General features: G+C 41.9%; 1 protein-coding gene across 1 annotated transcript in view; it reads left to right on the forward strand.

The window, feature by feature from the left end:
• The window catches only part of samm50l (sorting and assembly machinery component 50 homolog, like), a 13,354-nt gene extending 1,963 nt beyond the window's left edge, over nucleotides 1–11,391 (forward strand). The window contains exons 3-15 of the mRNA XM_080754627.1: nucleotides 1,437–1,538; nucleotides 2,761–2,848; nucleotides 3,440–3,546; nucleotides 4,060–4,190; nucleotides 4,397–4,484; nucleotides 4,650–4,778; nucleotides 4,931–5,002; nucleotides 5,107–5,193; nucleotides 7,000–7,070; nucleotides 8,227–8,294; nucleotides 8,522–8,668; nucleotides 10,044–10,185; nucleotides 10,781–11,391. Of these exons, the coding sequence (XP_080610753.1) occupies nucleotides 1,437–1,538; nucleotides 2,761–2,848; nucleotides 3,440–3,546; nucleotides 4,060–4,190; nucleotides 4,397–4,484; nucleotides 4,650–4,778; nucleotides 4,931–5,002; nucleotides 5,107–5,193; nucleotides 7,000–7,070; nucleotides 8,227–8,294; nucleotides 8,522–8,668; nucleotides 10,044–10,185; nucleotides 10,781–10,826 (1,278 nt within the window). The 3' untranslated portion in view covers nucleotides 10,827–11,391. The remainder of the gene's footprint in view (nucleotides 1–1,436; nucleotides 1,539–2,760; nucleotides 2,849–3,439; nucleotides 3,547–4,059; nucleotides 4,191–4,396; nucleotides 4,485–4,649; nucleotides 4,779–4,930; nucleotides 5,003–5,106; nucleotides 5,194–6,999; nucleotides 7,071–8,226; nucleotides 8,295–8,521; nucleotides 8,669–10,043; nucleotides 10,186–10,780) is intronic.
• The last annotated feature ends 1,131 nt before the right edge of the window (nucleotides 11,392–12,522 follow it).

Here is a 12,522-nt window from a genome sequence, read left to right on the forward strand (position 1 = left end):
AGCACGTTGGATAAAAAGAACTTGTCAGTTATAGTCAAGACAATTATGACCTGATGTGAAAGAAAATAGTTCAGAAGAAGAATAAAAAAGGTTGTTATATTTATGGACAGTCACATCTGTTTTGCCAATGACATTTTATTTTGATGTGTCATAATATAATATATTAGTCTGGCCATGCCTGGCTATATAGCATCAACTGAAAGGACAGAGGCGTTCCCGGCTTGAAATAATTAGGGATCGACCGATTATCGAAACGGGCGATAATCGAAGTCGATATTCATAACATTTAGTAATATCGCAAAATATCGATATCGGAAAAATTAACCACTATTTCAAATTGGGGGATACATTTTTTTATTTTTTTACTTAAAATGCATATCGGTTCATAATATCGGTTATCGGCCTCTTTGATCACGAATATGAAAATCCCATATCGGTCAACCCCTAGAAATAATATAAAGTATAACAAATTATTAACAAAGTCTTGTGCATCAAAGATAAGTTCTCAGGTGTGTGCGTGTGTGTGTGTGCGTGTGTGTGTGCGTGCGTGCGTGCGTGCGTGCGTGTGGTATCTGCATGTAATTTGCTGGCAGCTTGGTCTGAGCTGAGCCCTTAAACTATTTCTAATGTGAACTGTTTGAGAGTGAGAGAGATGGAGCCTACTACTTGCAACAATTGTATGAAGTACGTCATTGATAGCAAAAAACATCCAGAAACTGCTTGCGATATTAGAATGACTAAGTCTCAGTGGCCTGAAATATTCCAACCCACGCCTAGAGCCCGGCTGAAGTGACTACTGGTGCACACAAATAGCAGGGGGTCATCCCATGTCGCTCCAGACGACCCCTGTGCTCTAGACCCACTTGTTGGCATGTGTGTCCATCATGAAATGCTGGATGAGTGAGAACTTTCTCAAGCTAAATGAGGATAAGACAGAAGTTCTCATAATCGGTTCTAGTGAGCAGAGAGAATCAATAATGACTAGACTCATAACCTGGCTGAATAAAGTAACACTTTTAGTTAACCAACACATTCTCTGCCAGGTGTATAATTAATTAATTCAGTAGCTTCTGCCGGGGTTTTTTCATTAATTTTACCTTATTTTGAAGTCCCCCGGAAGTCAATACGTGAGCATGATGTGTAAACACGCTGTTTGTAACATCCAAAATGTCTTTTTTCACCCGGAAAAGAAAAATTGTAACTGTATTCTTTAAATTGCGTATTTTGACGATCAACACATGGCGTCGTCTCCAAATAAATAAATTGACTTGTTAACAAGTCAATGGCAGTAAGAACCTGGAGGTGATCATTGATTCTGAATTGAATTTTAATACACACATTGATCATGTCACCAAGATTGCCGCCTTCTGTGCGATTATCTGTCGGATGAGTGAGAGGTGAGGTGACCCACTTAAGTAAATGTCTGTTCATTACAGGTTGTTGTCCAACACGTCAACATCCAGGGACTGGGCAGAACTAAAGAGGATCTGCTTGGCTACGAGATCTCTGAGGTCTTCCACGCCAAAAGCCTCATTGACGTATGTATTGTAAACCTTTACTTGACAATATAATAACCTGCAAGTTGCGCTGATCACAGTTTTGAAAAGATTTGGAATTGAGTGTAAAAGCGCAGAAAATGGTGGTTGATCTCTGTGACACATTAGTAATTTTACACATTTCATCTTACTGTAGGCCGACTGTCATGACACATACTGTGATATTTGTTGTTTAAATGAAATGATGACAAAATACATTAGACACTGCTTGGCCGCAGTCATCGTTATATATTAGCCAGTTTAAGCATCGCAACGACAACGGCAGATGACAACGGTAAGCGGAAATGATCCGCGCTCGATAGATAAACCTGCCGTCGCCGCAGCCGTCTCTACAACGCCAGAAGGTCCCTTCCCACGTAGCGCCTACTCCGTCTGCTGCGTGTGCGCGTCGCCATGGGAACCAAAGTGTTCAGTGAAAGGGGTGGGAACCCGTCGCCGCCGAGGCTTTGCTTAACCATTTTGATCGCTACGGCGATTACGTCATAGCAGCCGTAGTCCGCCTGGCGTTGCCGTCCTGAAAATCATCGAGCTTAAACTCGCTAATATTGAGCACTGACCAGAATCTTCAAATAAGGAACTAAAAGGATGTGTAAAGGTTATTGCAGTCCTGTCTGCATGATACCTTTGCAGCAGATAAGACCACCTTAAAGCTATACTGTGTAAGATTCTCAACTAGTGGTCAGTAGCCATATAGCAAACCGCGGTCGCGTTCGCGTCTTTCGCCCGTTTTTCGTACCTTCACACCCCCGCGTCTGCCTCCACAACGCCGAGAGCTATCTTTAGAGGGGTCCCTGGTTCCTGTGCGTTCAGGCATTTCGGAGAAACGGACTATTTCACCCTGCCTGGTAGGCGAGAATTACCTTTTGAGTAAAGAGACACACGGGCGACTACAAATATGGCGACCCCACTTCAAGATGCGCTGCATTGGCCGGTAGTGTACCATGTGTGCATGATCGGCGATGTGATTGGGCAACGTATACACAACGTATACAGATGATGCAGATTACGTAATCATGGCGCGAAATTCTCCCCCCCTCACGGCTCATAGAAAACATATAAAGAGAAGGCTTCAGAAGCTGAAAATAACGGAGTGGGTGTTCTAAAACTTTAGCGATTTAACAGTTAGGACAATTTTAAGATTTGTTTTATAAAAAAAGTTACATAGTAAAACTTTAAGAGCTACATTTCCATGTCTTCATGACAGGTCATGAAGAAGTCTCACGTAGCCAGGCAGAGGCTCCTCCGCATGGGTATCTTCAAAGACGTGGAGGTGCTCATCGATACATCAGAAGGTAGGAGGACTCCTTCCACATGGCTGTGTAATGGCATGCATGAGTTTTTCAAGAGACAACGGAATCCTCCTAACTCATCTCATCCTAACTCAGGGGTCTTCAACGTTTTCAGGCCAAGGACCCCTTAGTTGAGAGAGAGAGATGAAGCAGGGACCCCCACAACCTTATAGATTCCATATAGTTTCATCGTTTTACAGCACAATCATCGTGTATTTTGGATTCATGTCAATTTGTGTTTTCATATATTTAACCACTTGAACCGTCAATAATGAATAAACTTGACCTTTCACCAGGTACTTAGTCTGCTCTTTTTCCCCCTCTACACCAAACCTCTTTGCCGAAAATAGCCGATCTACAAGCTCACAACGCCTCGCAGCACGAGGCATTGTGAGCTTTTAGATCTGCTATTTTTGGCTAAAGTTCTCAGAATATGGATGCTAGGGTTCAAGTGGTTAAATAAAAAAGGAGAAAAAAGTTTCTATCACACAAAGATTTGGAAGACCCCCTGTAGTAACTCTGAGGACCCCCTAGGGGTCCCGGACCCCCTGTTGAAGACCCCTGTCCTAACTCATCTCATCTTCTATACTGTAGGTGCAGATGCTTTGCCCAACGGTCTCGATGTAACCTTTGAGGTGACAGAGATTAAGAGGATGACTGGAAGCTACAACACCATGGTTGGCAACAACGAAGGGAGTATGGTAAGAAACAAAACATGAGAAATGAAAAGTTCTTTAGCTTAATGATTTGCTTCCATGTTATTTATCACCAATGTCCTTGCCAAGACCTCACTCTAATTGAGGTGTAGCTTGCCAGATTGGCTAGTTCTCGCTAGGTTATCATCTCCTTTGAAGACCAGTGGTTTCCAACTGGATCAACACTGCAACCAAGAGTTTCTGTTGACTTTGAAATTGGTACCCATACATAAAATATAACTCAATATGCCTTTCAGTTGACCTTGAATTCTGTACTCATACATAAAATATAACTCAACATGCCTCTTCTAGCTGTTACATTTGAGTTGCTAGCAATTCAAATCCAATTTAGCCATGAGGAAGTTTTCTACCCATCTGTTTTCCCAGTTAGTACTCGGCTGTCTGACTGTTATTTTGTTTGGCAGACAGCTGGTTTTGTATTCCAGTAGACTGATGCACAGTAGGGTGGTTCTCCATCCTGATAGAGCAGGTGTGTGTGACACAGTGTCTTTCTCCCAGGTACTGGGTGTGAAACTACCCAATATGTTGGGCCGTGCTGAGAAGCTCACTTTCCAGTTCTCTTACGGGACCAAGGAGACATCCTATGGCCTGTCCTTCTTCAAACCTCAGCCTGGACACTTTGAACGCAAGTATGGCCACTAATGCCGCTTTGCTGTTTAAAGATGCAAACATCACATTGTCCCCTGTAACCGTTTCTTATTATGAGCACTTATCCTCTCCTTTGTGATTCAAATCTGTTTTAGCAAACGTGAACCCCGAGTGTAAATTCTAGTGGTTCTTGGTTTGCTGGGTCATATTATTTTCTCACAGTTGTTGTTGGTGTCCTCTGTTTCAGCCTCACTCTCAACATGTACAAAGTCACCGGCCAGTTTCCATGGAGCTCCCTGAAAGAGACAGACAGAGGAATGTCAGCAGAGCTAAATGTAAGATGATTTGTACGCGAGTGCTGTTTTTTTCCCCCTCCATGTATTCCATATTTGTGTACAGATTTCTTTTTCATTTTGAGTGGATGTCGCCTTTCACCAGCTATGACTAAAGGCAGTTCATGGTTTCATTTCAACTGATGCCCTTCACCTTCCCCCCTGCAGTTTCCTCTAGGAAGGACCAACCACATGTTGAAGTGGGAGGGGGTCTGGAGGGAACTGGGCTGTCTAGCACGCAGTGCCTCCTTCGCAGTACGAGAGGAGAGTGGACACTCGCTAAAGTCGGCACTCTCGGTATAAAAAAAAACCTTTTCTAAGACTCCAGTGCATAATATGTTTCCCGCTTTGTACTTATAAGTAGACAGTTCTACAAACAGTATAAACTATATATTTCTCTGTGTCTGATATACATAATACACATAATCGATGGCACTTTAATTTTCCAGCACACCATGTCGATCGACACAAGGAATTCTGCAATCTTCCCCAAGAAAGGTGCCTTAATTAGAATCAACCAGGTAAGTTTGTGTTGTGCAGTAGTGCCTGCAAGCAGTAGTGTTGCCGCATTATGTTGAGACATCCAGTTACTGTCCTTGCCAACTGAGGTGTGTTTGCCCTGTAGGAGCTGGCTGGATACACTGGTGGAGACGCTAGCTTTCTGAAGGAGGACTTTGAGCTACAGCTCAACAAACGGCTGTTCTGGGACTCGGTAAGACGAATGTAACCATTATCTCTAAACGTCAAAACATTAGAGAAACGCACCATAGCTTCGTTTAATTTAATTTCATGTCGTTACATTTTGTTTGGATTTACTTTTACTTCTATTTCTTACCTCACCACCACCACCATCACTATCACCATTCACCATCCATTCTCAGGTGGATGTTTTAAAATGGAAACCTGTTATCTTAGTGGTTGTCTGAGCAGTCAAACATTTATTAAATGTAAAGCATTCATGTGTGATCCTGCAGTTTCTTATACTTATATTGCCTAATACTTTAATATTTGTTGATCTTAAAGGACAACTTAAGTTTTTTACAACAAGGGTTCATATTTTAGATTGTAATTAAAGAATATAAAAGATGAGTGTTAAAATTATTTCATTTACTTCTTTCTATTGTTTTAGAGATTCTTATTTCAGTGGTTGGGGGCATGCGTACAAGTGGCTAAATATGTCATTTTACACAGAATAAGCCCATTCCCAAGATACAACGCAATCTTTCATGGTTGGATGTGACTTATGGGAGCTAGAAGTGTTACTGTAAATAGTTATAAAGAAACTGCTGGCTTATTGTGTCTAAAAAGACATATTTAGCCACTTGTACGCATGCCCCCATGCGTACGCATGCCCCACATTTTACAGGGTTTCCTGCAGGAAAAAGTCTTGACCAGGGGGGGATCTCATGGCGCACGCGCGAAGCGCGTGCGCCGAAAATTTTTGATAATTAATTAATTAATTCGAGTAATTAATTCACTTAATTTTTAATATTAATTCTTATTTTTGCCCTATAAAAAACACATGAATGTGCCCATGATGACGGAAAACACAACTACATGCTATCATCCACATTTATTCAACATTGAATAACTTATATTGCCGGTTCGCCACCAAAGGGTTAAAAAAATAGTGTGCACGCTGGTGTACGAATTCGTGCACAGATGATGCACTATGCATGTACACGCTTTTCACAGCTTTCAAACAAAAAAATCCGCTTGGAAATCCGTTCAGGCATTCAGGAGATACCAGCCCTTATGTTTTCTTCAAATGTAAACAAACATGGCTGCCATGTTTGAAAGATAGGGTTGTATGGGGGTTAAACATGCAATTTCGCGATCGCGATCATGCCTAGTACATTGTTGGAGGTCCAAAATGTTTTTTTGAAAAAAAAAATTTTTTTGAAAAAAAAAGTTTTTTTTTTTTTTTTTTTTTTTATATACCCTTGGGGGGGCGGGGGGGTTTTCTGGCCAGGCGGGGCGCCTGGCCTGTAAAGTGCTGCAGGAAACCCTGTTTTAGCACGGTAAACACGATAAAACGAAGCAAATGAAAACATTTCAACACTCACTTTTTCTTTTCTCTAATTACAATCTATAATATGAACCCTTGTTGTAAAAAAAACAAAGTTGTCCTTTAAATGTTGCAGGGCTGCAGTATTTCTTTGTAGCCATTATAAATGTTCTTTTACTTTTTCACTTTTCCTTGTCTTGACTGATGGATTATTATTTATTTATTGAAATAAATGTTAAAATATGCCAGTGGCATCCTTTTAAATAATAGTACGCCTGGACTGTAAAAAACAAACGCAAGCACACATAACTTGAGTTGCACTGAGTAACCACAAGGTGGCAGCACCCAATCATGCAACAAAATTGACCCTTTAATGCTTTTCATTTTAAGAAAGAATCACAGCCATTATTTATAGGTTTTTTTCTTGTTTCCTTTTACATTTTATTTTATTAAACCTTTGTGTAATCTAATGTTGATTTAAAAGAGGAATGTTTCGTTGCTTTTTCCCAGGTCTTATCTGCCTCCCTCTGGGGTGGATTGCTCTACCCTATAGGAGAACAGCCCTCTTGCATCGCCGACAGGTATGCCGTCTGAATCATCTCATCCTTTTGACACATCCCTGGGCCTGATATAAGCAGGGTTCCCACGGTCATGAAATTCCTGGAAATATTTTGAAATTAGGAAAATATTTTTCCAGTACTTGAAAAGTTTTGGAATTGATCAAGGGTCCTGGAAGATCCTGGAAAAAATTAGAGGCAGAAATAGCAGATCTACATGCTCACAACGCCTCACAACGCGAGGCGTTGTGAGCATGTAGATCGGCTATTTTCACAATAAAACCGTGTTATACAAAATTCCTCTACTCTTAGTGCTCGTCAGGGTGCCGGGGTCCCCAGTTCAAATATGATTATTTCGGGGGTAGCGGCCAGAAAAGGTTGAGAACCACTGGCATACACTACCTGTCTTTGGGCATTGCGTATAGGAGTAAGCGACTCGTTATTGAGCTGAATTATTGTTATATAGTCCTGGAAATCAGGTTAAATATTTTGGAAAAGTTTTGGAAAAGTTTTGGAAATTAATTGGTAAAGATGTGTGGGAACCCTGTATAAGTATTACATATAGGGCGCGTTCGGAAATGCGCACTCAACGCACTGGTGTGCCATGTCGTTCGTTTATTCGGTGCACTTGGTGCGTTGTCGTTCGGAAATCCAGTGCGCGGCGCACTGGTGTGTTGAGTGCACGCACTCACCAACCCTACTCAGAAGATGGGGTTAGGCGGTGTGGTGCGGTGGTTCGGTGTTCTGATTGGTTGGTTTTCATAGCCATGTCTCGAACGCTTCTCAGCTGTGAATTTACCGCAAAATGCAGCATTTGCAGCTTAATTGGTCGTTTGGCCTTGATAGTTTCACACACATTAACGTGTAAACTAACAGCAGGTATGCCAATGCTATGAATTACATCTCCTTTCAATGTCAATGTTACGTTAGCATACTTAGCAACTGCTGCTTTTCAGAAAGTTTGCCTTCAGAGTTCAGAGTGAAAAAGCACACAGCTCCCTGTTAAAACTGGTCGTTCGTAAATAAGCCACACTGAACGCACTCTCGAACGTCACGCCCACTGCACTCACTACACCGAGCACACACTCGGTGCGGGTTTCCGAACGCACCCATAGTCACCTAATCGCAAGATACAAATTTTTGCATAATCATTGGAATCGTTTCCATGTTTTCCGTCCAGGTTCTACCTAGGGGGTCCCACCAGTGTCCGAGGCTTTGGGATGTACAGCATTGGCCCACAGAGTGAAGGTGAGTTCATTTTCTGACATTGTCAGTCTGAGCTCGAGGAAAGCTGACCATCAGAAAGTCATTGAAATACAGATAGGTACTGGTAGTTGATGTCTGCAAATGTACAATATGGAACAGAGTCTAATTTTTATTTTAAATCTCATATTTACCACTTATATACTACCACTTTCTTTTTACACAATTAGTGAAATACTCACAGATTTACAATGAGCTTGGATGTGTTTTAGGTGACTACCTTGGTGGGGAGGCGTATTGGGCAGGTGGTCTCCATTTATACACCCCCCTGCCCTTCCGACCAGGCAAGGGAGGCTTTGGAGACCTGTTCAGAACACATTTCTTCCTCAATGCCGGCAACCTCTGCAACCTCAACTATGGTAGGTGTACTGAATAAATGGTAAATGGTGCATTTATATAGCAACTTTATCCAAGGCGCATTACATTCACCCATTCACACACACATTCATACACTGATGGCGGAGGAAACCTGCTCATCGGGAGCAACTAGGGGTTCAGAGTCTAAAGCCCTTTGCACACAGGCGCGTTTAACCGCACGGATAAAACGGACAATATAATTTTTTGAAAAGAAAACAATGATTCTCTATGACCTCATGCACACCGGCTCCGAATTAGCCGTGCGACGGGTGGCTGCCGCCGTGCGTTTTTTTCTCGATCGAAACCAGTTCGATTCGTGCGTCTTGTCGCATGCGGTAAAAAACTCATCACTCCTTTTATGACTCCTCTTTGGATCCGCAGCGCCGATTCCACACAGCCTTGCACACCAAATCCAATGCGTTTTATTCATGCCGCAAACGAAAAAAACGCAACTGTCCTGTGTGCAAAGGGCTTTACTCAAGGACTATTTCGACAATAACTCTGGGGTAGCCCAGGATCGAACTTGGAACCCTTCGGGAACCCTTGAAACCCTTAAGCCTTAAGTTTCGAGACCTCTGTGGGGGTCTCGACCCGCACGTTGCCATCATGGCTTCTTACTGGTATAATTTGTCTCATAATGGTGTTTAAAGGAAGACACTATTTTTGAAGTTTTGGATGTTTTCTCCTATTATGACAGGGATCGATTATTACTTGATTACTGAATAATGAAATTATTATGGGGGCCTGCTGGCCTAGCTGTCCAGGTGCATTCAACATATACCGTATATTTCCAATTAATCGTCTGGGCGATTAGAACCCCCAGCGGGTATTTGGTGCTCGGTGGCTGTTTGCCATACAGGTACTTATTTACAGCCATTTGAATGTGAATGGCGGTAGATATAATATATTTTAATTTGTTTCTTATAATAAAATGATTTATTCCTTTTTATAATCTATTTAAATCGATTCATTTGATCAACTGTTGCACTCCTAGTATTGAGCACTAATAGAGACTTCAACAAACACACCCCTTCTGAATGTTCATGGTACCACACATGCTTGATGTTATGGAAGAATGAGGCATTGTGTTAGTAGCATTACCCCAAAAATGCAGTATCTAGGTTTATTGCCACAAGCATGATTCACAAATAAATGCTGTCTGTGAACTTAAATGGACTCCAGCTGGTTGTCAATGATATTATTTACATGTTTATTTACAGTCAAATTCACACATTAATATATTTGCCAATTCTTACTTTCAACCATTTCTTTTCAAACTTACAAAATATTGGAACACGCTGTTGGAATTACGTGTGTGTTTGTGCGTGTGTGTGTGTGTGTGTGTGTGTGCGTGTGCGTGTGCGTGTTGTACTGTAGGTGATGGTCCTCAGGCACACCTTCAGAAACTAGCAGAGTGCATTCGCTGGTCATACGGTGCAGGCATTGTGCTGCGCCTCGGAAACATTGCCAGACTGGAGCTGAACTACTGTGTCCCTATGGGAGTGCAGAGTGGAGACAGGTGGGATGATACACAATGGCACTGCCATTGACAGACCTACCGTTATATTTTGCATTATTTAAAGGACAACTTTGGATTTTTACAACAAGGGTTCATAGTTTAGATTGTAATTAGAGAAAAGAAAAAGTGAGTGTTAAAATGTTTTCATTTGCTTCATTCTATTGTTTTATCGTGTTTGCTGTGCTAAAATGTGGGGCATGCGTACGCATGGGGGCATGCGTACAAGTGGCTAAATATGTATTTTTAGACACAATAAGCCAGCAGTTTCTTTATTGCTATTTACAGTAACACTTCTAGGCCCCATAAGTCACATCCAACCATGAAAGGTTGCTTTGTATCTTGGGAATGGGCTTATTCTGTGTAAAATGACATATTTAGCCACTTGTACGTATGCCCCCAACCACTGAAATAAGAATCTCTAAAACAATAGAAAGAAGTAAATGAAATAATTTTAACACTCATCTTTTATATTCTTTAATTACAATCTAAAATATGAACGCTTGTTGTAAAAAACTAAAGTTGTCCTTTAATACACACACTTGGCCCCAACTGACTATTTCTTTCTCGACTTTTTCCATCTTCTCTCCCTGCACAGGATATGTGATGGTGTCCAGTTCGGAGCTGGAATTCGCTTCCTGTGATGTCATCACCCTGCTGCCTTCAGTTTATGGCAGCAGAGACATATGGCGCTAAAGGGAGAGAGTATTGTCACTTGTAATGTGTTGTCGAGTGTAACACTAGGCATGGATCCTACAAAAATGCATTGTCCTCGGGAAGTGCACCTCCTGAACCAATCTCCTTTTGATATTTACCATTTATATCACACACTCCTGTTTGCTGTGGCACCACTAGTAATTCTATTTCTGGCCTGAGATTTGGGCCGCATCTCCTTTGCCTTCTGCGGGATTGCAGCCTTTCCAGGGGCATGGCCGGTTACTTCATTTGTTTTTCGAGATTTAATCTTACACTCTAAGCACTGTTGTGTCCTGAAGACTGATGTCCATTGAGCTGTGAAGGAAACCAGCACTTTCTGTTAATGTTAAGGAATAAAACGTAAAGCTCTGCAATTACGGAGGGAGTTGGACCTCATGCCAAAACAGTTTGTTCAAGTAATTAATTTATGGAGTAGAGGAACGATTTGTCATCATCCCAACCCAGCAGCCCTAATGAGTGAACGGTGACTGTGTGTGACCTACTGTACCACCAGTGCACTTACTGTTAGTTCTCTTTTTACCGTTGTAAAAGCTGTTCTACAAACAATAAATCTCAGTTGGTCCCCTGTTCTTATTGAATCATTTGTGGTCGTCTTGAATGTACTATCAAGCATGTAAGAACAATCTCCCAGAAATGTCCCTTAAATTCTGTCAGGACCCTTATATATTTGTTCTTCTTTGTAAAACACATTCTGTTTGACAGATCGGTAAAGAGTGCTATATGAAAGTATATGAAGTAGGCACATTTCTGCCGCATCAGCTGCAATTGGCACTCATTTGTTATTACAGTAATACGACTGAAAGGTACTGTACATAATTATATACATAAATAAGATTACTGCATAACACGGGTATCTAGCAGGGTTAGACTCGGGGCACCCCTGTAATGACTACATTTTTCATGCACGGGCCACAGCACCCCTGAATTACATAATTATTTTACACTTATGTCAAATATGTAAATCTTCCCTAGCGTGTCACAAGGAAAACTTCAGAGAATTTCAGTTTCCATTAGGACATTATCTAACTTTTATACTTGCCGTTTAACCCCAGCATCCCTATTCACATTCACCAAACGTAGCCGATCTACACGTTGGGATGTGTAGATCAGCTATTTTTGGTGAAGAGACTTGGTGCACTGTAGTCTAAAAAGCATTGCACCAAGCACAGTGCAACTCTGGCCCGTTTTACGTAGTAGGCCTATGAGTGGTTAAACTGAAGTGATACTGATAAACTCAAAATATTAGCAAAGTATTGTGGCGGCACCCCTGGACTTGCGTCACAGCACCGAAAGTGAGAAACCCTGGTCAAAGCCAAAGTTTCATAGTCCTCTGTGTGTGTGTGTGTGTGTGTGTGTGTGTGTGTGTGTGTGTGTGTGAGAGTGAGAGGGAGTGTAGAGGGAGTGTGTGTGTGTGTGTGTGTGTGTGAGAGAGAGAGAGAGAGGGAGTGTAGTGACTGGACTTTTGCCCCACATGGGATCCTGTGTGGGGCAGTTGGTAGTGGCTGATGCCAGACACTGTTGAGTGAGAGTCAGGGCAGGTGTACACTCTGATATCAGCTACAGGTGCACAGATCGGCATGGGCAAATTAACAATTAACTGATTAAGTGAAACGTTATCAGCGT

Source organism: Nannobrachium achirus (assembly GCF_963921795.1).
Source record: "Nannobrachium achirus genome assembly, chromosome: 23".
NCBI classification, from domain to species: Eukaryota; Metazoa; Chordata; class Actinopteri; order Myctophiformes; family Myctophidae; genus Nannobrachium; species Nannobrachium achirus.